We start from the raw sequence: 27,412 nt of genomic DNA, 5'->3' as shown, positions 1-27,412 counted from the left end.
TGCACGCACACTCAACACCTGCACAAGTGTTCACAATGTGCTAATGGAAACAGCTGGAGACAGGTCCCTCAGGTATGTCACTGGAGACATTTCACACCCAGGAGTGTCAAATACTTTACAACTACCAAAATTTAGCTTATCAGTCCCCTAAATCAAACAAAGCCAAGCCTCAGTTTATAAGAACTAAGTGGCTTTGCTTTTAGAGGTGGGGTTTCCGTGGGTATTATGTGGCAAAATAATCCTGGAAGAAAGCCCCATCAGTACCATTCTGTTGAGTCACTAATACCCACCACCTCTGACAAAGGAGAAGAATTGCTGAATGTCTTGTATTGCCAGAGTGCTTTACAGCCATCCAGTCCGGCCTCTCAGCCTTCCAGGATGACTAATTAGCAACAGAAGCATTTGCAGTGACCAAAAGGAACAGGAAAGCAAGGCCCCACACTCCCAAAGCTGCTGACCCCTGTGGTCACACCCAGGGGAAGGGGGCTCAGACCTTTGTGGAGCTGCTGACCCCAGCTCCTGGGGATAGGCACAGAGAGCCACGAGCTGTTTTTAAGGCATCAGCATAATTGATTTGCTTAAGGCTATTGAGGGAGGTGGTGATCTAGTCATCCTAAACTATTTCTATCCAATTGACCTCACATTATTATTTTAATTCCCCTAGATTTAGATACACACCAGCTTGCTTCCATTATGTGTATCTCCCAGTTGTTTTCTCCCCACTCCCAAGTATGTTGCATTTAAACCAATTACAGAAAAAAAAAAAAAAAACAACAACAAAAAAAAAAAACAGTCTCTCCAGTGGTGATGTTCTTTAAAGAGAACTAAGGCTCTTTCACTTTCTTAGAAGACCTATCAAGCTGCAATTTTGAAAATAATACTGGGGGAGTGGGAAGAGAAGGAAAAACATGTTTGCTCACGAACAGCAGCCGGTCCTCTGTAGTAACTACTCTCCATGACAGTCTTTTGAGAAGAGTTCAAGTCCAAGATTTGCTCTCCGCCTTCACCCTCAGCAGTTTCAAGCAGTGCATTTGCTGGCTGGGTTGGGACTGTTTCTGGTGCCCAGGGAGAAGGTGAGCCACTGAGGCCCCTCTTCATCTCTTCCCAGCTGAAGGACGAAGGTGGCAGAGCAGCCCCACGGACAAGCCTATCGGTGACCACTCTGGTAGGCGTAAGAGATAGGCTGCCGTGTCCCGGGTCTGACCGTGAAGGTGTTGGTGGGTCCGCTGTACTGTGAGCTGCCGTGGGCTGGTCTGGAGGGAAAACAACAGGGAAAGTCACTGAAAGCCAAGGAAATCCCTTATCTTTATTCCAAATAGCAGTGTTTTTCTATCAGAGCAGGAAAACTTTCATTCTCCCCTGCAAGGAGCCTTCCAGTAGCCCCTCACCCACGTCTGTGTTTGCAGGGACAAGTGTGGCAGTGAGGTGCTGGCCCCAGCTTGTGATCAGCATGGCCACCGTGCTGCCATCACATACCCACCGCAGAGCTGGCGGAGCAAGAGCCACTTGCAAAGCTCTTTTCTCCACTGCTTGTGGTGGATGACCCAATGTGGTGCTTTCATGCCAATTTCTCTAGGGTCTTTATAACAGCCCTGGAGCAAGACCAAAGCCATCCTTTGGTCCTGGTCCAGGGCTGTTACAAAGACCCACGCTTCCCAGCTGCACCATGCAAGCCCTCTGAGCACTAACGGGAGGTAAGCTCAGGGAGGCATGTACCTGCCGGCTGCTGAGAAATCCCCATTCTGCGCCTTGTACTTCGCGTCAGCACTGCTGTATGGCCCGGCTTTCCCAGCCGAATCGATGGATGTCCGCCTGCCCTGTGTGCTGGTAGGGCCATTCCGGTGGGCAGAGCCCAGGCGGCGAGCCCCCTCCCCAGCCGAGGAGCTGTATGCCCCAGGGCCATAAGATGAGAGCACGCCCGCACCCCGGGCAGCTGCTCTCGGGTAGGAATGTTCAGGCTCCGAGACGTAGAGCCGCTTTTTGATGAGCGGGCGGCTGTTTGGACCACGGCTGAAGTAACCAGCAGAACCACTGTAATCTGGATAGTGGGGTGTCAGCTCGCTGTTCCGCCTGCTCTGCTCCAAGGGCTCCTGTCTGTTCCCGTAGTTGTAGCCACGGCCGTAGCCGGGCCACCTGAAGTACCGTGGTGCCTCTGAGCCCCGGCTGCAGTCAGGGAAGCTGGGGCACTTGCGGTTCCCCTCCCGGCTCTGGGGAATCCTGTCAGTCTCATCCGCCTCGTTGCTGAACTCGGGGGGTGGCGGGATGATCGCATAGTCCAGCGTCATCTCCCCGTTCTTCTCCTCCTCCTCCTCCCTGGGCATGGCAGAGCGGGGGTGCTCGGGGCGTTTCGGCTGACCCGACTCCAGGAGGCCCCGCAGCAGGCTGGAGGCAGTGGCTCGCTGGTGCCCAGGGGGCTGCCCCTCGCCCGCCACCCGTCCCTGCTCCGAGGAGCTGGAGAAGGAGGGCGGCTTGCTCTGTCCTGTCCCTGACAGAGGCCGGGGCACCACAGTGAAGGAGTAGGGCCTGGACTCATGGCGGTAGAAGCTGGTGGAGGAGGTGGTGTCCGACGCGGCACTGCCAAGTTTGGGGGGTGGCTTTGCCCGTGGTGGGCCCCCCGCCTCGCTGCCCGGCCGGCCCCGCTGTGCACGCTGCCGGGCCGCCAGCAGCAGCGCCATGGGGGAGCCCCGCTCCACCCGCTCACCCGTCACGGGGTGGATCAGCAGCTCCTCCTCCCCTGGGCCCGAGGCTCTTGGGGGGCTGCTGGATGAGTTTTGGGGGCAGGCAGGCTCGGCTGAGCCAGCCCCAGCCCGGTGCACTTTGTACTGGAAGATGGCAGCGCCAGGCTGTGGTGCTGGGGAAATGGGGGGCGATGGAGCAGCAGGAGCTGGGGGCTCCTCCTCTGGCTTCTGAGGTGGGCCTGGGGCACTCACACTGCTGTCAGGGGATGGGGGAGCAGTGGTCGAGCTCTCTGTGGCCTTGTTAGCAGCAGGGGTGACAGGAACAGGATGTTCCTCCTGCCTTGTCGTCTCCTCTGCAGCAGCAGCAGCCACCACCGGGGCTGGGAGCAGGCTTGGGGCTGGTTTTGGCAGCACTGAGTCACCCAGGTCAGGGGGGCTCGGCCGCAAACGTGGGGTGCTGCCGCCATCCTCAGGGCCCTGCTTCTGGCCAGCAAGCCCCAGGGCAGGGTTTCTTTCTTTCTTCAGGGAAAACACTGCTTCCAGCTCATTCCTGATTTTCATCACGCTGCGGGTCTGCACGGCTGGGTTGCTCTCAGGAGCTGGTTGTGCCTCACTGGGGAGGCTGCCCACGGCACCAGGGGGGCTGCTCATGGCACTGGGGGGGCTGCCCACGGCACTGGGGGGACTGCTGGGCCCTTCCTTCCTCTCATTCTCCCCTCCTGTGGGTAATGGTGAGGCCTTCCTGGGAGGCCCAGTGAGCTGGGGCCCGTTGGGGCCAGGCACATGGTTGCCAGCATGGTTGGTGCTGCTGTCTGCGGGCCGGGGAGCTGCTGGCACCTCTGTCTGCCTCTCCTCCCTCCTGGGGGAGCGCAGCAGGGCCGAGAGCTCGTGCTGCAGCCTGCTCAGGTTGCCGGCATCCTTCCAGCTGTCCTCAGAGGTTGGGTAATCTGGAGGAGGCAGCTCCAGGTCATTTGCAGTGAGAACTTCGGGTTTTGGAGGAGAATCTTTGATGGTGTTTTTTGGCTGGGGACTCTTCTCTGACTCTGAGCTGGGCAGCGGGGACCGACTGATGATCCCTGGACCTGGCTTGGGGCTCAGTGGTGGAGGGGCTGTCACGGCCAGCTTGGTGATGGGCTGTCTCAGCGGGGGATTTCTTTCCTTGGCTTCTCCCACGTGAGCCTTGGCCGCAGGTCTTATGGTGAAGCAGGGTGGGAGGGGAGGCCGGGCATGGGGCTGCCTGGCGAAGGGCTCTTTATGGGCGGGCTGGTTCTCCTGCACGGGGATGGAGGAGGACCGGGCCGGGGCTGGAGGGGGCACCTTGAAGGACCTGGGGAAGGTGAGATGGGGCTCGGGGCACTGCTTGGGGGGCTGCAGGCTCTCCTTCGGGCTGGGGTCAGCCGGCACCTGGGCCTCAGTGGTGTGGAGTGGTCCCTCGGTGTCCGCCTGCCTCGTGTTCAGCACAGTCTCAGACTTCCACTTGGAGATGCCGTTGGTGAAGGGCACGGGGGCCTTGGAGAGCGGTGGGGCTGGCGGGATGAAGTCTGGAGGGGCCAGCGTGCCAGGGGAGGACAAGGTGGAGGCTGGGGGTGGTGGAGGTGCCATGGCAGGAGGTGGCGGCACTGTCTCAGGTGGTGGCAGTGGTGGCGAAGGCAGCCGCATTTCAGGCGGCTGTAGGGCTGGTGAGGCTGGAGGCGGTGGCGTGGGGGCCCGTGCTGTTGGAGGAGGTGGGGGGGGTACTGATGGTGGTGGAGGGATGTCTTCATCCAGTTCATCCCCATCAAGAGCCTGCGGGCGCAGGTCCCCCACTGAGCTGTACATTCGGTAGTTCCCATTGATCTGGGAGCCAGGGCCTGCAAGGAAGAGCAAGAGCATGGTGGCATGAACAACTTCTCCATCAGCACTGCGAAGCCCAGAATCGCCTCTGGCCAACCGTCATCCTAGGAAGCCAGTTTATTTTGCTCAACAGCTGTCTAAAGCTTGCTCAACTGTAACAGCCACTATGCCTCACCCATTAGAAATGAATTCATTTTCAAGAACTTCAAAAAGTTATTAATAGCAGGCTTGATTTTAGCATTAAAAATCTCATGACCAGACTGTCTGCTCGAGAGAGTGGTACATGCATGCTTCCTTCACAGGATCCCTCGAGCCCAAGGGCAGCTCATTGCTGAACATGTCTTCACTTAACAGAGAAGATCCCTTACCAAGAGCTGCTTTCTCTTCAAAGTCTTCTGGCACTGATGGTGTTGGCACAGCCACCCCATGGGATTCCTGGGCATTCTGCAATAGTTGAGATAACAGAGGTGTTAGTTTTATGCCCAGGGTATTTGAACAAAGGGCAGTAGGCTGCATAGCTGGTAATTCATGTAAGCAAACAGGAGCCTGATGGGATGCAGTGCCATTTCCTAGACGTGGAGGTACTGCAATAGCTGCTGTTGACACCATTTAAGGGGACAAGGAAAGCAATCAAGGTTGCACAAGCCACAGGGACACAACTCCCCACGCTAGTCAGGTACAGCCAGGCTGTATTAGAGGATGGCTGTTTCACATCCAAGCTTAGAGCTCCACAGCATGGGATCAGCAGGATTAGTTTCTCACCATTCACAGACCAAGCCAATTTTAATAGCTCCCACTGGTTTTGTGGGTATTACTCTCTAGCAAGCACTGACAGCCTCTGCCACAGTCACGTACACACCACAGTCACTGAAGTTACAGAAAGGCTTCCAGGTTTTTGGGAAACTCTGGCACCAGCATATCTGAACAGTCTGGGGAAAACTGCTACTTGTGTGGTTTGCTTCACTCCCAATTACTCCCTTAGCATTCAGGCTGAAAATTCAGCAGTGCATTTAGCTGGTATAGGACCATGCAATTTAGCAGCCTACACATCTGTGAGGATGCTTACAGCTAGGGCAGTTTAGATAATTATAACCACCCACTGTGAGATATTCAAGGCATGTTGACTCACCTAGAGTGCTGACCAGGGCTCCTGCCTCATACACCTGCCAAAAGCAGAAAGCCTCTCCTCTTTCCTCCAGTGACTCACTGCTGAGATTGCTCTGCAGAGGGATTGGAGTTGCTCACGAAACATACACTAACGCACCCACGTCCAAAACACAAACTGATGCTGATTCAGACTGTCAGCACAGACGTAAGTGACCGAAGCAGTTGACTGGGCTTCGCATACCAGCGTTGGGAGAGACCATAGCGAGGAAATATCAGGAGCTCCCAGGCCCCTGGGCAGCAGTCAGGGACACACTGTTCAGCCTTGGCTCCGTCCTCGCAGGGCCAGCCCTGTTGCACTGCTCCTCACCCCAGGCAGCTGTTTGCATTAGCTGTTAACAGCCCGTTGTGCAAAGGAAACATCCTACCGTCAGTCTGCACCATGTCTGTGCACTGGCTTTCTGTACACAAAAGCCTAGATAATAATCAAGCCGGTGCCCTTTGCCTTTCACTGGTATTAGCACTATTTTTACAGGAGATTGCTGTAGGATTCCAAAGTCTCCTTGATCAAAGGTTAGGCTCAGCATATCCAGCTTAGCAGGGTGCAGGCAGCACGTTAACATTACACCCTGCACTGGGTGTAAGGAGTTCAGGAATGTGAGAGCTGCTGGGGCAGGGCTGACTTTAGCAGCAGCAGCAGCCGGAGCTCCTTCAGAAGGGCCCTGGGACCCCCCTACCCACTAACATACAGCAAAACAAGAAGAAAATACACATGCTCTGGTTGCAAAGCCTAGCACCCTGTGGATTCCCAAAGATCCTCTATAACCACAAGTGAGTGAGCCAGTTATATATCAGCCTGGAGAGAGTGAATGGGAATGTGCAGCTCATGGGATTGCACAACTGATCAGGCAACTTCATGTTGGTGGAGAAGCCAAGGTCTGCTAAAGCATAAGGACTGATCTGTTAGTTAGTGGCAAAATAGATGAGGTGAGCCTTACAACCTCGCCTAAGACCTCCTTACTGTTTCTAAACATACAGAACGATGCAGGGGAGAGATCCTTGGGTTCAGCTGAAAGCCAGAGGGAAGACAAAGGGTAACAGGGGCACTTCAAGATCTGAGAATGAAATTGTCCAGTGCAATGAGACACCAAAGGCCACACAGAAAGGGCCCAGCAGTTTCCATTTGCTGTGAAAATTCATTGCTGCCAGTCTTCAGAGCACATTGAAGATACCTGCTCATTTACAAAGAAACAAAAACGTCTGAGCACTCATTTGACCTGAATTAAAATCAACGTATGCATCATACATTTGGATAGAAGTAGAAAGGGAACAGCAGACGGAAGAGATCTATGCAAAATTGGAGGAAACAAAGTCCACACGTCATAGATGAGTAGTTTTGGACATGTCATTTCATCAGGTCCTAAAAACTGGGCGAGCCTGTTTCACACTAAAAATTTCTGTTGCGGTTACTAATGCTCAGCATCTCAAAAAACACCCATCTCCATGTCATAAGCTGGCTTCTAAAATGGAAAGCATCTCCAGTACGCTGCCAGTTTTGAGAGATGACCAGAAAGATTATTTTCCTCTTGTATGTTTGCTAGGGGTGCGACGAGCTCAGCAAAGCTCCAGCTGATTCAGAGCAGGCTGCTGCCTCTGGTGGGTGGTGCAGCAGGAACCTGCATTTCCAGTTCGTGGTGCTCAGATCAGATTTGTGTGTGCTGAGGATCCCGCTGGGGTGAGCTTTCACTGGGATGACCAGGAATCCCTGAAACAGATATCCCGTGCCCTCAGTGAAAGAGATTCCTTGTCCTTGCTGTCCCCTTCTCCCCCTGGAAGCCTATGCTTCCCATACATTAAATGAGCTAGGGTTCAAGGCCACTCCTTTAAAAAAAAAAAAAAAAGGCACCAAAATATAGCTGTCTTACATCTTGGGCATCTTAAAAAGGCCAATCATTTCCCCAAATACAGACAGCTACCTCCAAACTCTTTGTTTTGAAGCAGAGCCTGGGACATTTGGTGGTTAACCAAAGGAATTTAGTCCCCCAGGCTGCCAAAGCTCTGCCCTCACATGCAGCTCCCAGGAAACCGCAGGGGAAGGGGAAAGGGAACGCTGCTGTGTGCCCAGGGGAAGGGGACACTGTCCTGAGGGACAACCAGTGCCCCACAGGGCAGCTCACTGCTGGGGGCAGGCAGCAGAAGAGTTGCCAGGTGCCCACGGGCAAGGCACTGCGTTGCCCTGGCTTGCACCCACCATGCAGGTGCCACAGCTGCCCCTCGCCAGGGAACACGGAGAGGTTGGATGGGAAGAAGGGGTTAAGGCAGGAGAACAGCCCAGCGCCAATATGGATGTGGCAGCAGAAGCGTCTGTGCCAAGACAAATCAGAATCAAACCTAATAAAAATAATGCAAATGTCCAACACAGTCTGGCCCTTAAAAAACATAGCTTACACCTACTGATTTTTTCAGTTAAACACGGTACGCTTGGAAAAGGAGTAGGGTGAGAGGGACCCTCAGAAAGGTCCCCAAGGGGAACCCCCCCAGGGCCAGCTGTGCCTTCAAAGGCTGCAGGCAAACACCACTGCCAGGGTGACAGCCCTGAGTACTTATTCCATTTGTGCTGTTAGATCCAGAAACACATTGATTTCCACTGGTAAAACATTTGGAAGCTCTGAGAAGATGCCACAGCCCAGTTGTGCTCGGCAAAAACCCAGTCCCAGTACGGTGACACACTGAAGTCAGCAATACCAGAGGAGTTTCTCAGGCACCACTCCTACTCAACTCAGCTCACACAAGATTTCTTTTACCTGCTGTTGCCTTTTGGAAGGCACCACAGAGGGCACAACCCCTTTGTGCCCATAACCTCTATAACTTGCTAATTATGCAGTCAAACTGATGTACAACCCCCACAACTGTCCTCCAAATGACACCTGCGCAACCCCAGGAACTGCTAATTGTAGCTGGCTGACAGCAGACCAGCCCATTTGCTGCTGTAGGTGATGACTGCTCTAAAAGGACGAGGACATACAAGGAAAACATCCCTTGCTCAGAGAGGATTTACTTGTCAAGACAAAGGGCTTTTCAGTGTTTTACTGTCTTCAGTGACCCGTGTGCATCACTTCAGATTTAGCTGTTGTCCTCTCCAGAACACCTCCGAGCAGTCATGCACTTCCCTGTAGTTTTCATGAGAAAAGACCTTCAGAAAGGTGCGTTCCACAGGAGAAAAGCTTGGCAGCAGAGCATCGAAGCCAGCAGCAAGCACCTGTGGTTTTGGAGGCAATGTGGGGTTGGTCTCAGCTGGGTTAAAGTCAGCTCCAGGTCCAGCTGTATTGGTGCTCACTGCTGTGGTCCCTGTGTCCAGCTGCTGCTGGAGCACTGGTAGCTCTGCTCGGAGCTGTTTCGCCCACCCAGAGACTGGGAAAACAACAGTCCAACAACCATGTAAAGGTTCACGAGCATGTCCTGATAACACAGGTGTGACAGCCGCCCACAACTGCTCTGATGCAGAGAGCGAAACCTAGAAACCACGGCAGCAAACCTCCGTCCTGCTCCCACTCCCAGCCTTGCCCTCGGTGGAGCTCCACATTGCCTGCTCGCTGCCAGCGGCCGCCTTCGCCTTCTGGCACATGCTCGCGGTGCTTTGATGCTCACCGTCAGAGCTCATCAGGTACGCGACTTCAACCACTGCAAACTCAACAAGCCACACACAAAGATGTTGTCTTGTGGTTAACTCCATCTGGCATGGACTTGGAGATCTTTCCTTCCTGTCAGCCTTTGGGGAGCAACAGTCACAGAGGGAGTGACGAGGTCTCTGCAGAAGCCGAACTTCTTACAGAATAAGGAAGAAATGCAACCTCACCCACCTCCCAGTGTGCATGTTTGCTGAGCTTGTGATATTTGACATTCGTGCCTACTGTTTGCTATGGGACAGTGGAGACACACAGGAGGGTGTTCTGTGTGTTGGACAAGATTTCCTGTAAAGTTTAGTAATGGAGAACTTACATTTTGAGGGTCCTAGAAAGCAGCACACAGTTAGGAGTAATTGTGCCAGGGGCTGTGGTCCCCCTGCGTTCAGAGGAATTGCAACAGAGCCAGAGAGTTGCTTTTCTACGTGCCTACATTCAACACTCTCTGGTCTCACACCAGAATGAAGTGTATCTGGAGCCGGTGCAGTCAATCAGCCTCTGCACAGACACCTGCTGCATCGCCTCCTCGCTCCTATGCCAAAAACGTGACAGCTCTGCTATCGCTCCATCCAGCAACACGCCTGATCCAGAGAAAGACTGCCAGTAGTGCTTACAAAAAATGCAGAGCGAGCCAGTTCTATCACCTACATGCTCAGCAATTTTTTTAATTGAAAATACAAGTCTGATAACACTCACGTCTCTCCCCCAAGTACCTTGCCAATATCCAACACAAATCCTGAACTTGGATCACCTATTAATCCCTTGTATCCACCATCACTATAGAGTGGTTTGGCTTTTCATTTATTTTCTTCCGCCAGGTAGAGGGTGAGAGAAGCAGCCAGCCCAGCGGGCTCTGCGCACCAGCTACAAGCTCTGCCGTAGCCAACCTCAGCAGCGAGCCTGATACTCACCAGGGGTAAGAAAGTCAGCAGCGGCCGGACTCTCGGACGAGGCTTGAGTGTTGCTGTTCCAGAGTCGGTCATCGTCCCAAAGCGATTATCGCCATAATACACTTCGATCACGTCACCTGAGAGGAAGAGAAGGCTGTCAGCAGCAGCATTGCGTTAGAGGCAACAGGGAAAAGCAGTGCTGGACAACGCCTTGTTTCAGGAAGCACTGTGAAGTATTTGCTATTTCAGCTCCCAGGGAAGGGCAAGAAACATCAGACTGAGGAATATCTGGGTGTTTGGAGCTGAGGTGAGGACGGGAGGAGGCAGGTCCAGGGGTGCAGGACCCAGCTGGGCGGCCCTGGCACCCTGTGACAGCAAGAGCCTTCCCAGATCTCCCAATGCTGGACTTGAAAGAGCACGGGGCAGACCAAGTCCCTCTGAAATGCTTACTCCTAAAAGCAACTAACTTAAGTTTACCTCAGGAGACAGAAGTCAGTACAAGCACTCAATTTGCTCCCCACTCTGGTTAGGTATGGGGAAGGAAAACACTTCAGGAACAAACGGATCAGCTCTTTACAGGGTGGTGAGGCTCCAGCCCCTAGGACCCTGGCTGTCCAGAGACGACACAAAAGCCTCTAAGTACAGCAGGATTTTATTTTGGCTCATTTGTCAGCAGCTGGTACTGGGGGGAGTCGGAAGCCAGGAGTGGAGCTACGGCCCACACCAAACCAGGAGCTGCTGCCTGTGGGCAGAGCAGTTGCATCAAAGCACAGAGCTAATTACAGGTTCTTCACTCAGCCCCATCACAACACCACGACCCTGCCACCTGCACAGCAGGGAGCGACAGCGGGCGTGAGCTGCAGCCTGGCTGCCCGCTGGCAGCGGCACGGTCCCTTGGGACTCAGGTGAACGAGAATGTCTCGCTGCTCCCTCTGGGACACAGAGATGGACATGGGCTCCCCCAGAAAGTTTTCTTTCTGCCTCCTCTGTGTTTTTCTGCCAGTAGGACGGGTGCTGAGGGCAGTGGGTGGGAGATGCCAGACGGGGACGCAGGGGACATCACATCACCCGCAGCATCCTTCTGCACGCTGCTGGAGCGGTTTGTCTGGCCGCCGATGCAATTGGCCCTGGAGGACAGATCATGCTTGCCACAACACTTTTAGACTCCTGTCCTACAAAGAAAGGCTGTGAGCGTCTTTCCATTAAATGCCACTGTGAATGGAGAAACTGCGGCAGAAAGGCTGTCGCAGAGCCCTGGCATCACAAGCCGGGGAAGCTATCAGGTCCTCCTGGTTCCCAGCCCTGTGCTTTTACCTTCAACCACACCTTTTGGGCCGGTTTATTTCTGACGGTGAATAAAGCTCATAAAATTACTTTAATTACGTTCTTTGTGTCTGATTAACAGCATGAATTAACAAGCAGAAGCACTGAAGCATGTAAACCCCACCTTGGCTGGAAGGAGATACACAAATAATTCGCAGCCAAGGAGACCAAATTACAGTACGAGGGTTTGAGAAAGGAGGGGAAAAGCATGCAAAATGGCTGTGATTGGGGAGAAAACTCAGCCGGAGCGTTCCCACCTAGCAGATTTCAATAGTTATTTCAGAGAGAGGAGGCAGCAGCAGACAGCCAACCCCTCCACTCCAAGACACTGACTCTGAGAAGTAAACAGATTTTTCTCCTCCTTAAGCAATTTGGAAGTGCAGTGCTCAAACTCCCGTGCCAAGGTGTGAAGCACAGAAATAGTTTCTGTCAAGTCCTGTACAGATGTTGAAGGCTGAGGAGCAGAAGAGCGAGGGTTGCATAAGCCCCACATAGGCAGAGGGGCTGAGCTACGTTTCCAAGCCTCCCAGACCTCCAGGCAGCACTCACTCAAGCAGAGCTGCCTGCCCTGCCAGCCTCGGTGACCGACATGGTCCCAACAGCCGCCCACTGCCCTGGCCCAGCAAGTGTCCCTGCTCCCTGCTGCGTGCCTGAGCCCCCTGCCCAGCCTGAGCCCCCCCCCCATGCTGCCACCCCCTGCTCAGGCAGGGGAAGCCCCCGGCTGTTACGGACTGCCACGGCACTGGTGTGTGTGCTGCTCGGACTTGATAACCTTAAAGCAGGACGGAGAACACAGGCATTGCAGAGATGTAGTGGAGAGCAGAAGGCACGGCAGCTTTTCTCTATAAAACAAACTCAAACCCCTCAAACAGATGTTATAGAGCCTCTGGATCTTCCTCTCATCAGACTCCAAGAAGCTCTCTCTAAGTCTCTGGCCTCTGTGGACCAGCAGAGAAGCTTCCAAGGAAATGCAGCTTTACGCTTAGTTTAGTGGCAAATGTTTATGTGCATCCCTGCAGAAGAAAAGCACTTGTACAAACACCTGGAATTAACTTGACCATGCTGGGGCTGGACATGAGCTACCCCAGGCTCTGGTGGGGTGAACGAATCCAGAATAGCCTTGAGACATAACACCTAGCCTCGCAAGCATCTGAGCTTTTCCTTTCTCCCATCGAGTACACCACAAGTTACCCTGGCAGACATCCAGCAGTATCCATCATCCTGCCGCTGTCCTTGCGGTCAGTCATGACTTCCTTTTTTCCCCTTATCCTAAACCTCTCACAAGGGCGTCTTTACAATAGTGGCATTTTCTTCACCTTAAAAAATACTGATAGTAGTCCTACCAACAGCTTACAACCTCCCCGCCTGTAAGGGGCCCAAGTGGCAGAGGAGAAGCTGCCTGGATCCCAGAGATGCCAGCAAGTAATTACTGTTATTGCTAGCTTTGCGTAACCCCTCGGGTGACCCCACATTCAGCAAGTAGCCAGCAAGAAATAAGGCCAATGCAACATGAGAATTTGGATTCAGACAGCTTCACTGAGCAGAGGTAGAGTTCAGACACTTGAAATAACAAGAATTTTCTATTAAATAAGTCACTGAGTAAGTAAACTCAGTGAGAAACTGGATTAAAGATCACAAGGTCTTTGATCCTAGATTACTAAGCATCTCTAACCTGAATGCATTTAATTAAAGTAAAATGAAGTGCTTGTAGTTGTGTTTTCTTTGCTAGATAAACAGGACTTGCCTGCTGAGAGCCTGTCACCAGCAAAACCTTGCTCCGCCAGCTTTGTTTCCTGGAAGGAGGCTCAGGAAACAAACGCACCTTCCTTCGCAGGCTGTCGGAAGCGGCTGGCCCCGATTGTGCTTTGACTGCTTTCCTGGTGTTCAGCCTGTTCTGAAGATATTTGTGTCCTCTTGGTCATGGGAAATAAAATAAGCAATTTGCAACACATACAATGGAACTTCTGCCTGCTCCGGGGTTGCATCACCTGGAGTAGGCGCAGCCTGTCTGACACGGGGGTATCCACAGCTCGCAGCGAGGAGGCGGCATCAGTCACTATATTCAGGAATCTCTGAGTCAGTGACATGCAAACCTACACCCATTGCACATTGCCTAACTTCTGTTTACTTTGTATGAAAAACTAAGGTGGGGATTAGCACAGCCAGTGGACTCCTTTTGGCAGCAACAATGGCATGAAACTATGCGGCAAATATTCAAGAGACAGTGCCTGGGATGGGGCTTCGCTGGGTACGACGGAAGAGTTGAGGATGCCGTAAAACCTGCCCCTGGGCCCGCCGGGCTGCGGGCACGCCACTCCTCACCATGAGCACGCACCTCAGCACACGCTGCGCTGAACGTGGTCACTCAGCCTGTGTGTGTCACACTACCCCATATAAATGAAATTAATGGCATAAACGCCAAGAGGATGTTAAGGAGTGATTCAATGGCCCTTATTTACACTTGATTTCAAAGACTCCTGGCTTTTACTTTGCAAGTTGATCCCCACAGCAGCTCCCTACACCTGAAAGGAATGCCTTTGTACTGCAGTTGCAGACACGGAAATCAATCTTGTAATAAGCAGACACTGTGACTTTTTCTTCCCCCCCCCCTTTTATTTTTTTATTTTTTAATCCAAACCACATCAGAGGGAAGCTTGAGCTCTTCCCAGGTTTATGACAGTTAGAAATCAGCAATTTTCCTTTTGTGTGGAAGAGTTGTGTGGAACTCCCCATCACGTTCTCCTTGAATCTCAGCTCCTCCAGCTGCCCTTCGTGGTGTCACCACCTCGTGATGGCAGTGGGACGCCGCTTCGCCCCACGCTCGCTCCCACTTCGGAGCCTTGGAAGCGCCTGCTGGAACCTCACAGCCGCCCAACTTCGTCCACAGACGGCTATCTTTTATCTGCCTGGCTGCTAACTTGGCTCCCTCCTACACGAGCCTGCAGGGCACAGCATTGCACTCAAACCCACGGAGAGCACAAATAAACCCCGACGGCACGCCGGCCTCCGCTCCCCTCGCGTGGAGCCCTCCGAGGAGCAGCTTGGGAGCCAACAACGCGCTGCGGAAGGCGGGGGCCGCTCCGCACCCGGCTCCGCTCCGCACCGTCGGGGCGCGGGGGCGGCCTCCAGCGGCCGTGGCGGAGCCTCCCGCAGCCTCCCCAAGGGACGAAGCTCGTGGGGTCAGGGCCGCCGCCGTCCCCCCGTCCCGTCCGCATCCCCCCGGAGGCTGCGGAACGCATTCCGACACCCACCCCCCAACCAGGACACCCCTCCAGGGGCACTAACCGGTGCCGCCCGCGCTGTCCGAGGTGACCTCCTGGGTGAAGATCCAGGGCGGGTTGGTGGCGAAGAGCGAGGTGGCGGCGGCGGCGCCGTGCTTCTTGCCGAAGAGGCGGCTGAAGGTGCCCTGCACGGAGTGGTGCTTCTTCATGGCGAAGGGACGGCCACCAAGCGGCTCCGGGCCGCGCCGCTGCGAGGGAGGCAGCGGGGCGGCAGGAGCGGTGCGGAGCGGGCCGGGCCCACCTGGCCCCACCTCCGGCCCCTCCTTCCGCCCAGGTGCCTCCGCAGCACCGGGCGCGCCTCGGCCGGCGGCTCCGCGGCCTTCCCCGGGCGGCCTCCTGCCGGCCTCCTGCCGGCCCGGCCCCAGCCGGAGCTTTCCTCTCGGGAGTGCCGAGGGGTCTGGAGGCTCCTGGGGAGCGTAACCGAGAGGGGCCGGCTGGGCCTCCTTGGTGGAGGCTGCCAAGAGTCTGGTGCCTCTTAAAAAGTCGGGGCTTTGCAAGTTGGTGGTGCGCTGAGCATTTACATTTAGTGCTTCCCCATCTTTCTCTCACTGCCTCCTGGATTTGTTTGTCCACCCGCTGCTGCAGTTGTGCCCCGAGGGCCATATTGCCTTGCCCCAAGCCTTTCCACCTGCCCTTTTGTGCAGCATTGGGACCCCAAACCCTGTGTGGGTCCTGCAGGCGGTACAAGGAGATGATGGCCAGAATCGGGGCAGTAGCAGTGTGATCCCTTTGCTCTGCTGCATGCAAGACAGCAAACAGCACTGAGCTGCTTAGAGGTGCCCCACCAGGCAGTAAAGTCCCCGGCCTCCACACTGCGAGGCCCCGGCCTCCACACTGCGAGCCTCCTTTCCTGATACAAAAGCCTGAAGACGGGGACTTGACCGCAGTTCGTTTTTTTGTGTCAGGTACAAAAGGAAGTGTCACCAAGTTCCTGTCACACAAATAAAAGACGAGAGTTAATGAGTAACCTCGGTTATTAATAAATGCTGGGATTTTTGGGAGAACTTTAAACCCCCAACAGCCATCAAAACATTAACTCTGAAGCACAGCTTTAGGGTAAGGCCCTCCTGCCTTTTATTTATTTCCACTTCCACTACGTCTTGAGGGTCAAAATGATGTAGTTTCTTTTTAAGTGATAAACATTTCTCATTTAATCACGTTCTGAAATCACACTTCTCACAATCTTTTCTAGCCACGAGGTGCCTGGGAACGCCAACAGGCGCGTACTGCTGCGGCGTTGCGAAAGGGAAACCCGATCACGTCACAGACAGGCAGCACCCGAGTGAAGTGAATTAACGTGACAGGAAAACGGGGAAGGGAAGGGGAGCTGGAACGCCGACCACGTGGACCCTGTGGCTGCAGCTCCGGGTGCTGCCTCCCCAGAGGTCTTGCTGGGACCCAGCTGGACTGGCGGTGCTGGGAGCTGGGGGTAGCCCGCGCCCTCCCTGCAGGTGCTGCTGCCGGGATGGCTCCGGGCTGGGACTCGCCTGTAATTAGTGGGGCTCTCACCCTTGCTGACAGTTAGCCTAACTGCTGCTTACGCTGGGGCAGGGAATGGAAACAACCTGCAAACATCTACGGAGTGCAGCTCCTGCACGCCCCGAGCACCGCAGCGTGGTGGGGGGCTCTGCGGTCGCATTTTAGCCAGGATCCCAGCAAAAAGCACAGCCCTGCCCGCAGATATGGGCGGTAGCGGGATGGAGACTGTGAAACTTTCATCCTGGGAGCATGGTGCTGGAGAGAGCCCGGCCAGCTCTCCGCAGGAGCCCCATCACCTGAGCCCCAGACATTTAAAGCAGATTCCCTGGCACCTCTTGAAAGCAGAAACCAGAGGGGACGAAGGAGCCACGCAATACCAGAAAGAGCAGTTTTATTCCACCTGCTGATGGGCAAAAAGAAAGGCTTGTATGTTACGAGCAAAGGACACAATATCTCTGCAAGATACGCAAGGCACACGTGCTGGCTGATATTTACAATCCTTGACTGAACAAACTGGCAGGGTATACAGAGAGACAAAGAAAGTCAAGGAAAAGGGGAAGGGGAAGAGGAACTCTTCTAAGAAGAGAAGCCAATAAAGTTGTGTGGAATGAGAAAGCCTGGGCCTCTGCACAAAGCTGTTCCACAAAATGTCGCTGCACCGCAGAGGCTTCAAAGGGGCTGTGCAGCTGCTGTGGTGCTGTGCAGTAGTGGGAAAGGATGGTTCAGCTCCCTGGCACCGCTACCGGGGTGTTCCTGCACCCCAGAGATGGGGGCCATGTGAATACTAAGGTGGGAAAGCAAAAGGTGCAAGTGTTGGGGGAGTCGAATGGCAAAATTTGGGCTGAGAAAGTGCCCAGCATTGGTCTCTGGCACATCTGCTTCAGAGCAGAGCAGGGGAGGGGGCAGCAGAGCAGCACCCATGAGCTCGGGGGCAGTGACCCTCACTGTGCCTCACCTGGGTGGGGAGCATCACAAAACATAATCCTCACAACATGAAGGGATGTGTGCTCTGGAGTGCATTTATTATCCCAGTGAACACAAGCAGCTAAACAAGTCTGCAAGCGCTCATGCACACTCCCTGATATTTGTTCCAGGTGGAAAATTTTGCTCTTTATCCTCGGCCTCCCGTTAATAAACACAGACTGTCCCCTTTATGTGCTTCACCCTCCTGCAGAACGCCTCAACGTTCATTCCATGCTCCCTGCACACAGCTGCGCTCCTGCTTAGCCATTTCCACGGTGTTTGCCCTTTACAGCTGATTTTGTGGCACAGAAACAGCCTTGTGAGCGCTGCTGTGACGTAACACCCCGCAGCGTGGGGCTGTCTTTGATCCTCACATGGGCAAACACCCCGGAACAATCTGCCTTTGCATCAGTGCGCGGAGCTGCGCCCTGCAGATGCAGATCTCCCCATGCCGCCTTCGCAGGGGTGCGAGGTGCTGGTGCAGCGAGGCTCCCCCGCCAGGCCCTGAAGCAGGGGGGGAGGAGGTGGGAGGACAAGCACATGTGGAGGAACAGCTCGTGTCTCTAGGGAGAGCAGGTCTGTGCCACCACGGCCACATTTCAGTGGCAGCAGAGCACATTCAGGGCCAGCAGAGCAGCCTGTGGCTGGACAGGAACAGCAGCAGCCAGGCACTGTCCCAAATCCCATGGCTGAGCCCCCGTGATCCTCTGCTCCTCTGCACCCTGCTCAGCCTGGGCACCCCTCGCCCGGGAGCCACCACCCCAGTGACACCACAGTGGTCACAATGGCCCCGGTAACCCCAGAGGCCCTCGTGGCCAGCGCAGTCCTCAGCAGCTCCACTGCCTCCAGCTTCTGTCCCAGATGTCCTCGCACACTGGGGTCCCCCCCCGGAAGATGTCCTCGCAGGTGGCAGCCCCAGCTCATGGTTTGCAGGAGGGATGTACGGTGTCCCCTTCCTGCGGGACAGGGGGCTGGGAAGCCTTTGTCCTGAGGGTGACTGGGGCAAAGGGGTCCTGAGGGACGGCTGGGCTGGTGGCCCCGTTGCGGCAATGCCCAGGGGCTGGGGTGGCCAGGGGATTCTGTCCTGGCAGGGTGGGATTTGTCCCTGCGTGTCAAGGAGTGCGTGGGGCCAGTGGGAGCATGGCCTGGGCAGCAGGGCACGGTGTCACCCCAGAGCACGGCCCCAGGAGGGTTTTGCTGGTGGACCTGGTGGTGCTCGGGTGTTGCACCACGCTCGGACGGCTTCATCCCATGGGCTCTGAGGGCTTGCAGGGAGGCACCAGCAACGAGCTCACCACAGTCCCCTTGTGGGACGGTGACGAGCTGCTGGAGCCAGGGCTAGAGGCTAGGCAGAGCAGGGAGGGGGAGCAATGGGGCAGCCCCCAGGGGAACCCTGGCTCAGCTGGGGTGGATGTCTGAGCCCTCCCTGCTCCCCTGGTGACTGAAGTCAGCCTGGCCCCTGTGACCCCACCTGTGCGGATCTTCTCTGGGAGACAGCAGGCAATTTGGGAGGGATTAGACATCTAAATGCATGGCTGAATGCAATAGGATTACATGGGACACTTAATCCCAACTCCCAGTGCCATAAATAGGGATGTGGACATTGAGCTGGTGTTTCCCCTCAACAAGGACCACGTAAGCAGGTGCCGTCACGCAGGGATCCTGCCAACTTTGAGTGCCCCATGGGGTGAGTGGGAAGCCCCAGGCAGGAGAACCCTGGGGCAAGAGCAAAGCCCAAAGCTCGGCCTGCCCGGCATGGCGCTCCTCCTGCCACTGCCCCGCACCACAGAGCATGGGCAAGGCTCACACGTCTGAAGGCATCTACGTGACTTAGCAGTTAGGTTTTCAAAGCAACCAGGGCCTCACCTACACACCCCAGATGCACTACGTTAATTAATTAATAACGTTAATGCCTCCCTGCTGGGCGGATGCAGTTGCAGCAGCATGGTCGTGTGCGTACTTGCCTCTTATCTGTCAAAGCGAGCGAAGCAATAGCCTGTAATCATGCGTGTGTGTGGATATAATCGGGTCTGAAGCAAATCAACGTGTGCTGAGAGCAGGGATTCACAAACCATGCTGACACGGAGGTAGTGATGTGAGGTCTGCTCTTATGCTTTCGGGACTTGGCCCCCAGCATTTTGCCCTCCGTGGGAAGTGCTGGGAGCCTCGGCCTTTCCTTGTAGCAGTGACTGCTAAGCCAACACGCCCTGAGCCCCAGCCACGGACACGCTTCCAAGCACCTGGCAGGTGGCTGCCTCTGGGAAATGAGAGACAAAAAGAGGTGATAAACCTGGGGGAATCTCATCATTTCCCTCAGAGGCTGTTAAGGAGATTTATATAAATGATTCACTGGTGTCCCCCTCGTAATAGGTTTAGCAGCTGCTGTTCAGAGCCAGCTACCCAGAACCAAAATAGAGCACCAAGTAAGCCATGGCAGCACGGAAACTAGGAAACCTCTTTACATGGTTAAAAATAAATCCAGTCAGCAAAGGGTTTATTTACCTCTTTACATGGTTAAAAATAAATCCAGTCAGCAAAGGGTTTATTTAGGACACCTGGGAGTAAATAGGATAATTGCTGGGGGAAGAGCCAGTTTCCATTGGCACAGAGGTGTCATCAATGGAAACAAGATAACTGAGTCACGGTTAAATAACCAGAGCAAAAATACTCCCGCAGCTGAGCACAGCCTGGGAGTAGCCAAGGGGCACAAGGCAGGGCTGCATGTTTTAGGGCACGTGTCCACACCACGTCCTCTAGCAAAGGGTTCTTCCAAGCACAAAGCCAAAAGGGGCTGTTTCTGCAGCCCTTGGTCCCTCGTGCTGTGCACACCCGTGGTGATGCTCATCTCGCTCCGGGGCTTCAGAAATGTGGCCCAGCTGCCTGCAAGGACAAGCTTGCCTCACTAGATTCAAAAATCATATTTTTCCCTTTACTTTTTTTTTGGGGGAAAAAAAAAAAGCCACTTAGAGATATGCCCAGAGCAGTCAGCACAGAAGCAGGAGGCAGGGAGGTGTTAGGGGGCTGCCGAGCTGCTGCGCCCAGCCCTGCCCATGAAGGATCGTGCTGCCGGCTGCTGTCACTCGCACGCCCCGGTGCACCTCCTGCCGCAGGCTGGTTAAACCATTGTCACGGCTGGTTTGCCATGGCTGCTGTTTGGGAAAGATTCACATGGCTATGGAGGGAGCATGTTTTCTCATTATTTATAGGTATTATAAATGAGACCCTGATCTGGGACCAGAGCTCTGCTGTGACGAATATCGAAGGAAAAAGCAGCATCCCCCCAAAGCAGTGGGAGGATGAGCCCAAGCCCCTCAGCAGGCTTTGGTTTATTTTCAGTAAGACTTTTGGCCACTGGCACACAGCTCTCGTGTTGGGGCGCTAAGCTCTGAAGGAGGAAGGCAGTGTAGGGGCAGGTACAATGTGTTTGTCTGACATGTCTTCTCCACAGATGACTAAAAAACAAGCAGCCCCTGGCAAAGACCACAAGAGACCAAAGGAGATGGAGAAGACCAAAGCAACGCAGAATGCCTGTGGTACCCCTCCCACCCCAAAGAGGCAGCTGTCCCCAGCACATCACCACAAGGACCAGCCATTGGCCTCTCGCTTTGTTCCCTTTGTTGCCCATTTTGGGGGCCGTGATCCTGACTCCTTCAAGTTTCTCTTCTACACGCCAAGCTGCTCCAACTCATACAGCCCCTTCTACACCGCACAGCGGCCAACCTGTGGGTACCTCTATCGCCACGACACCGATCACACCAGGAAGGTGATAGACGTCTCGAGCGCCAACATCGTGAAATGGAGACCTGTCCTCAACAGAAAGCCATAGTCCAAAGCAATAAAGCCACTCAATGAAAGCAGCAATCGGTGTGGCTCCAGCTTCCCACCTGAGCCCGCCCCGCAGTGACCACTGAGTCAGGGGCCAGGCGGCGAGGTCACGGCTTTGCTCCCCACACAGCGCGGATTTTGTCCTAACACCCGGTCCAACTTGTCTTGTCATTTATTGCCAACTATTTAAATAGAGGCACTGGGTGTCAACAGTGCATGGCTCTGCAGGAATCATCACCTAGCGAGGCTCATCTGCCTCTGTCCTGGCCTTAGCACAGGCTGCAAAACCTGGGGAGGTTTCACCACTTCTCTGGCCGAGCCTCAATTCTGCTCCTCCTCTGACAGGATGCCTTTGTTGTGAGGCTTCCTGGACACAGGCAAAGTATTGTTCTTAGTGACGGGGAAGGCAGATTTCATTTGCACTGCTCAGGCAGGAGATGCCCCTGGAGGAGAAACGCAGCCGGGCCCTGCTGCAGCTCTCTGCAGGCGTCCACATGGCCTGGCCTGGGGAACTGGGTGCAGTGTTAGCAAATGCTGCTGGGAACACTTGGCAAGCTCGTATCCACCCTTAACAAGCCACCTTTCGGCTATTATTGAGCACCCAAGCATTAGACACCCCTCGTGTTTCTGGACGGGCCCAGGGCGCTGCCGGGGGCTCCCGCTGCTCGCAGCTGCTGTGTGCAGCGGGGAGCTGAGCCGGCCGCTGCCGTCAACTGCAGGATTAGTACATCCAATTAGCACTCCTCGTCTAATTCCTTTTTCATAACTCTTTTATGGTTATGCAATGCCACCTACTTTAGCAGAGTTATTCCTAATTTACTTCAGAGCAGAAGTGATACCACACTCTGCAACACATACAAGGTGGTCTTTTGTCTTAAGGGTGTCAGGTCTAAAAATAAAAGTGCTACAGGATGGAATCTCTGCAGGTAGAAATCCATTAGTTACACTGATTTCTGTACTCGTGGAGGGTCTGGCCCCTGTTACTTTCTTAGGATATGCTTTTTTATCTCCCAGTCCTCCCCTGACTGATGTGCTTCAGAGTAAAACCATCATTGGTTTTGTTCATACTTACATTGAGAGTTTTTCATGTTACTTCATCTTAAATGGAAATCACAGCTGCATTCAGCCTCGCGGAAGCTGTCTGAGTGCTGGAAACCCACCGGGGGCTGTGTATGGGGCTGATCAGCGGGAGGAAGCCCAAAGCACAGGGCAGGAAGGTGAGCGTGGGGCGCTCAGCGGCGCGGTGCAAGGGCCTTCCAGTCACAGCACCTGCTGGCTGACTTTAAAGCTCTGACAGCTTTGCCATGCAATTATTTGTGTTTCTGTGTTGTCTGAGCACACCAAATTTACCCTAACACAGCATCCGTTATAGGAGCTGAAGTGACACTTCTCCCCTCCCTGAATTTCACATTGATACCTGGAAATCCTCCAGCAGAGTAGGACTGAGGGAGACCAAGAAGACAGTAACAGCACGGGGACCTCTGAGTTTTTTCTTATGCTGATTTTGGTGCAAAAGTTGTTACTCACATGAGCCCACACTAAATTGTAAATGAAGTGGATTAGGAGATTACACTCTCAAGGAGCAAATTCTGCCCTCCTAATCTTCTGCTGGGCCTGTAATCTGCAAGACTTTCCCATTTTACCTCCTTTCTATTTTAACCCTGAACACTTAATGCTCCCAGTAGGTGCCCATCCCCACCCTGCTCCTCATTGGCCAAGGAAGGATTTGCTGGGTACTTAAATGTCACCCTCCAGTCTGTTTTTCTGTGCTCTCTGGGTTTTGTGCTTTTAAATTTGCCTGGGCAGAGAGAGGAGTCCTGCGTGCGTCACCGCCAGCACTGAATTGCAGCAGTCAGTGCACAAGGCAGCTCTTTTTTCTGATACTGTGATCCCTGCAGTGTTGGGGGCACTTGGACTTTAAAGGCAAGAAGCAGAATTTAAAGGAAATCCCAGAACTTCAGCAAACATCCACACATTTTCCATTTTGGCTGCAAAGTGACCGGCGCTTGGTGCGGAGATGGGGAACATGGACGGGAAAGCTGTGGAGGAGCTGAGCACTACCGAGTGCCACCAGTGGTACAAGAAGTTCATGACGGAGTGTCCTTCAGGCCAGCTCACCCTCTACGAGTTCAAACAGTTTTTTGGCTTGAAAAACCTGAGTCCATCAGCGAACAATTACGTTGAGCAAATGTTTGAGACGTTTGACTTTAATAAGGTAAATATTGTCCTTCCCACTCGACCTGCTGCAGATTGGCTGTGCTCTGCTCTGTGTATGAGATCGCATGTGTAGTATTTGGGTGGATGCAGGTACAAATGTGCCTCTAAAAACATGTGGTCTGATTCTCTGCTGCCTCATACGTTTTAAAATAAGCTCAGTAATGTGAAAAAATGTTTGTAAGACAGCTGTCAACAGAAATTCCTCACCTGGTGACTGTTCTTGAAGAAGAGACTTTCCACAGATTGATATTTCCCTTTTAATCTTAAATAATCAAAATTGTGGGGTTTTATCTGGCAGGCTGTGATCCCTTTAAAATGAAGTGCTCTTAAATATATAAATAAATAAATCCCTAAACACCTAATGTTGTGGCAGGGAGGAAACAAAAAGTAAGCGGCATATGAGAACACGTGCTGTCCTCCTGCAGAAAAAACCAGCTCCTGAGCGCCCAGCATGGCATGGGCTATGGTTTGCAGAACATATTGGATTTGCTTTCCTATTGTTTTAAATTACAAATGGATTGCAGTTTCATTGATTTTATGATATGTGTTGCCATTCCCAGCTGAGGTTTTCATGCAGTGCTGTCAGAGTGTCCAAGCGGTGTGGGATCTCCTGTGAGATGAGGAGTATGTCTGATGGCTTCATGGACTTAATCCCTCTGAAAATAATACAATTTAGGCTATAAATCCTTCAGGTGGTTTTGCTTGTGCCTGGGTCTTTGCCTTGCTCACTGCCTGGTGTTTGAATGTGTGCCTGGAAAAGGAATTGATGCTCAGGAAATCCTGGCTGGGAAGGGGCTCAGCAGCGATTTGCTCCTAATCCAGATCTTGCAGCAGTGGAGAAGAGCAGATTTCTTCTGGAATTGGCCCCAGAGGGCAGTCTGTGGCTTTGTTCATTGACAAAACACTGCCATATTCTCTACAGAAGTCTTTCTATGGTTTTGTGGCAGGTACCATTTTCCACTAAGTGCTTTCAGTGCAAAGTGTATGGTACCAAAATCAATAGTACGTGCTATTGAATTGCTCTGCAATGCAGGCATCATGCATTTCAGCAGACTTCCTAGAAGTGGTGAATGTCACTGGGCAGCACGTGGAAGCAGGCTGGTGGCACGGGAGCTCGCCCCAGGCCAGCCTTGCACTTGTACTGCAACCTGGGCTGGAGACCCTCCTGAACATCCCCACCACCATGGAGTGAGTCGGTGGTGGGCAAACTCCTCAGAGAAAGTCAGAGATCAAACTTTGTGCTTTTGACTTGATCAAGCGTGAACCAGATGCAAAAATGGCCCAGGAAAGGAGTGGGGACCCCCCACCCCGTGCCTCTGCTGTGCTCCCCACGCTGCTCCCTCGAGGGGTGGCCACACGCTGAAGCTGCCCTGTGGGGACTGCCAGAAGTGACCGGCAACCTTCCTGCCCAGCTCTGAGTCTCACCCAGCTTCTCACCTTCTGCTTTCAGGATGGATACATAGATTTTATGGAGTATGTGGCAGCCCTGAGCTTGGTCCTGAAAGGGAAGGTGGATCAGAAGCTGCGATGGTATTTCAAGCTCTATGATGTAGACGGAAATGGCTGCATTGACCGGGGAGAACTGCTGAACATCATCAAAGTGAGTGGGCTCAGCTTTTCTCTTTCTTCCCCAGACGATGGTTATTAGACACACATAAACAGAAAGGCTGTAAAAGGAATATTCCAACCCAAAACACACCTCCCTGGTAAATTAGTAGGCACTGGCCAAACCCCTGCTTGTCCTCTGCCGGTTCCCCAGCAGACCGGCCGTCCTCGCCGGACCTGTCTCGGCCCCACTGCCCCACACCTCCCCGCGGCACCTGCACGCCCCGGCACGCAGCGAGCCCTTGCCTTCTGACTGCAGGTTGTTCCACTGCATCCACTGAAACCCAGGCTGAGATAAGCATCCAAATTTAATCTAAGGATTTTCAGAGGTGAAGAGTTCCTTGCTTATCCCAGCATGCCCACTTAATCTTTTAATGCATTGATATCAATTTAAAGTGATTTTAATCTCCTTTTTTTTTTTTTTTTTTTTTTTTTTTAGAAAGGACTCATTTATTCCTTTCAGAACATAAAAGCCTGAAAAAAAGTTTGGCCTCTCATGTCAGACCACTTAGCCACTTGTACCAAGAGATACATAAATGTGCACCATGTTCATTACTTGTTCCATGTGTCTTCCTCTCCCTGCAGGCCATCCGAGCTATCAACCGGTGCAACGATACAATGACAGCTGAGGAATTCACAAACATGGTGTTTGATAAAATTGATATAAACGGAGATGGTGAGGAACTTCCTTATGCAATGCCAAATACTGCCTTCACCTTCCTCCTTCTCCGCAGTTCTGGAAGCTGGATGTCCCCAGACAGTGGGACATCGGGCTCTCTACCAGGGTTTAGCTCTCACTCCCCTCCCATGTCACCATCGGTCCTGGGGACACGCTGCCGACTGCCCCTCTGGGCTGGCGGTGTGGGGTCTGGGAAGAGTTTAGCTGCGGGGGGGTTGGGTTGTGTGGTACCCAGGAGGGCCTCATTTTTCATCCCGTGCCTGTAGCTCCTCTGGGCTGGCTTAGAGGCTGCAGGTGGAGGCTGAAGGCTGCAGGGCCTGATGAGCCTTTTCTGACCATGCTTTTGCAGGTGAGCTCTCGCTGGAGGAGTTCATGGAGGGCGTACAAAAGGACGAAGTGCTGCTCGACATCCTCACCCGCAGCCTGGACCTGACACACATCGTCAAGTTGATCCAGAATGATGGGAAGAACCCGCACGCCTCGGAGGAGGCAGAGGAGGATGCCCAGTAGGCTCCAGGACACGTTCCCTCTATCTTTTCTCCCCTCCCATCACATTATTGAAACAAAACAGCCTGTGACTGCGGGAGCCGGGGAGCTGCCCCAGCGCCAGCGTGATGAGGCGTTAGAGCATCCCACTAGCACAGTACCGGCGTCCCCTCGAAGGCATCGCTCCTGTGGCAGACGGCTGGGCAGGACCCAGGGCATGCCGGGCACTGACTGGTCCATCCCTTCCCGAGCACAGCCGTGCTCACCCTGCAGCAGGACGGGCTGGGTGAGGAGGGGGAGCTGCGGTGCTGGAAACAAGCAGCCAATGTGGGGCCACCAGCACCCGCTGCTATTCGGGTGCCTCTGAATGTTGCTGCTGCGTAGCTGTGCAGAGCCTCCCCTCCCTGGGGAAGGAGAGCTGGAGCATGCAGTGCATTAAACTACCAATAGGGCAGACAAAGCTCACACCAAGCTAGTGGCCAACGCCAGCATCCACATCACGTGTGCGTCTTGACACGAAGAGCTCAGCTAGCACAAGGGGTCTGCTCGTGCATGCGGACCTCCCCGGGGCACAGACCTGGTGCGGTGAAACAGGGCGCATCTGCCTGCAGAGACCTGAGCTGGCCCTCTGCAGAGGTGAGTGCCCCCTCTAAGAGCAGGGTAGTATTCGACTGTATGAGGCCTAGAAAGCAGATCTGAACCTTCTCTTTCCATACACATTTTCAGAGCATCCTTGATGCTTTCCCCCAGAGCAAATGAGACCAGGGGTTTGGTCACTCATTCTGTGATTTGTTATCATGTTAGCAATAATTAGTGATATTATAAGATAAAAACATCTACAGCTAGGAAAAGGAGAGTGGTAAATGCAGTGGCTTTTCTTTGTTTTAAAGCATTAAAAACAGAGAATGGTGCCTTTTTTTTTTTTTTTTTTTTTTTTTAACAACTATCTGAACTTTAAGGGTTTGCTACTCCCTGAAATACCTGGAAGGGCTGCAGTGGCGGTGACCTGAGAGGCACTGGTTTCACATGTGTTTGCAGGAATATTCCTGCATGTTTTATTACTTGTACAACAAACTCTTGTGCAGGTTATACTCTGTGGCGCCCTCGAGCATTCTGTGTTTTTACCTATGAAGGGAGCGAGTCACCTCCGAGCAGTTCAGACGGTGCTAGTAGAGATGCGCTGGGCACAGTGTCCACACCACAAGCACCCACAGATACCTGAGCACATGGGAGCAGGCAATGAGCACCAGCACCCCTACAGTGCTGAGGGCTCAAGCACTGACCCCGTGGAACAAACCCTCTCACCCCTCTCTGTAGCCCCCTGGGAGCAGCAGCCTCGCACTCTGTGCCGATTGCCCCGTGCCAC

General features: G+C 53.6%; 2 protein-coding genes and 1 long non-coding RNA gene across 4 annotated transcripts; 2 read left to right on the top strand and 1 right to left on the bottom strand.

Annotated features, from left to right (window-relative positions):
• Positions 1-592: 592 nt before the first annotated feature.
• On the bottom strand, positions 593-15,106 carry C26H6orf132 (chromosome 26 C6orf132 homolog). Of its 2 annotated transcripts, XM_035346823.1 has the most exons (6): positions 14,797-15,106; positions 10,210-10,325; positions 4,880-4,955; positions 3,340-4,528; positions 1,717-3,297; positions 593-1,253 (listed from the first exon to the last, which is right to left on the bottom strand). In XM_035346823.1, exons 1-6 carry the CDS (start codon positions 14,939-14,941, stop codon positions 1,148-1,150), a joined length of 3,213 nt encoding a protein of 1,070 aa, XP_035202714.1. In that variant the 5' UTR covers positions 14,942-15,106; the 3' UTR covers positions 593-1,147. The 2 variants fall into 2 exon arrangements, with proteins under 2 accessions (XP_035202714.1, XP_035202712.1); XM_035346821.1 differs by having other exon boundaries at positions 1,717-4,528.
• A 639-nt stretch (positions 15,107-15,745) lies between these two features.
• On the top strand, positions 15,746-17,423 carry LOC118178614. Its single transcript, XR_004756224.1, has 2 exons — positions 15,746-15,848; positions 15,985-17,423. It is a non-coding gene; the product is annotated as an uncharacterized LOC118178614 (long non-coding RNA).
• A 5,475-nt stretch (positions 17,424-22,898) lies between these two features.
• GUCA1A (guanylate cyclase activator 1A) lies at positions 22,899-27,157 on the top strand. Its single transcript, XM_035347396.1, has 4 exons — positions 22,899-23,274; positions 24,727-24,876; positions 25,467-25,557; positions 25,910-27,157. The coding sequence occupies exons 1-4, from the start codon at positions 23,077-23,079 to the stop codon at positions 26,068-26,070; spliced, it is 600 nt and encodes a 199-aa protein (XP_035203287.1). The 5' UTR covers positions 22,899-23,076; the 3' UTR covers positions 26,071-27,157.
• Positions 27,158-27,412: the final 255 nt, after the last annotated feature.

This window comes from Oxyura jamaicensis, chromosome 26, assembly GCF_011077185.1.
Source record: "Oxyura jamaicensis isolate SHBP4307 breed ruddy duck chromosome 26, BPBGC_Ojam_1.0, whole genome shotgun sequence".
Classification (NCBI taxonomy): domain Eukaryota; kingdom Metazoa; phylum Chordata; class Aves; order Anseriformes; family Anatidae; genus Oxyura; species Oxyura jamaicensis.
The sequence above is the reverse complement of the archived record's forward strand: the minus strand, read 5'-3'. Positions and strand labels throughout refer to the sequence as shown.

What these genes read in the sequence shown, in the direction of transcription:
- C26H6orf132 (XM_035346821.1), bottom strand. Translation starts at nt 14,941, where the DNA reads ATGAAGAAGCACCACTCCGTGCAGGGCACCTTCAGCCGCCTCTTCGGC. An exon ending in TGAAGAGAAAGCAGCTCTTG is followed by an intron (nt 4,529 to 4,879) that starts GTAAGGGATCTT and finishes TCTTCCTTGCAG; the next exon opens with GCCCTGGCTCCCAGATCAAT. An exon ending in GATTTCTCAGCAGCCGGCAG is followed by an intron (nt 1,254 to 1,716) that starts GTACATGCCTCC and finishes TTTTCCCTCCAG; the next exon opens with ACCAGCCCACGGCAGCTCAC.
- GUCA1A (XM_035347396.1), top strand. Translation starts at nt 23,077, where the DNA reads ATGGGGAACATGGACGGGAAAGCTGTGGAGGAGCTGAGCACTACCGAG. An exon ending in AGACGTTTGACTTTAATAAG is followed by an intron (nt 23,275 to 24,726) that starts GTAAATATTGTC and finishes TTCTGCTTTCAG; the next exon opens with GATGGATACATAGATTTTAT. An exon ending in AACTGCTGAACATCATCAAA is followed by an intron (nt 24,877 to 25,466) that starts GTGAGTGGGCTC and finishes CTCTCCCTGCAG; the next exon opens with GCCATCCGAGCTATCAACCG.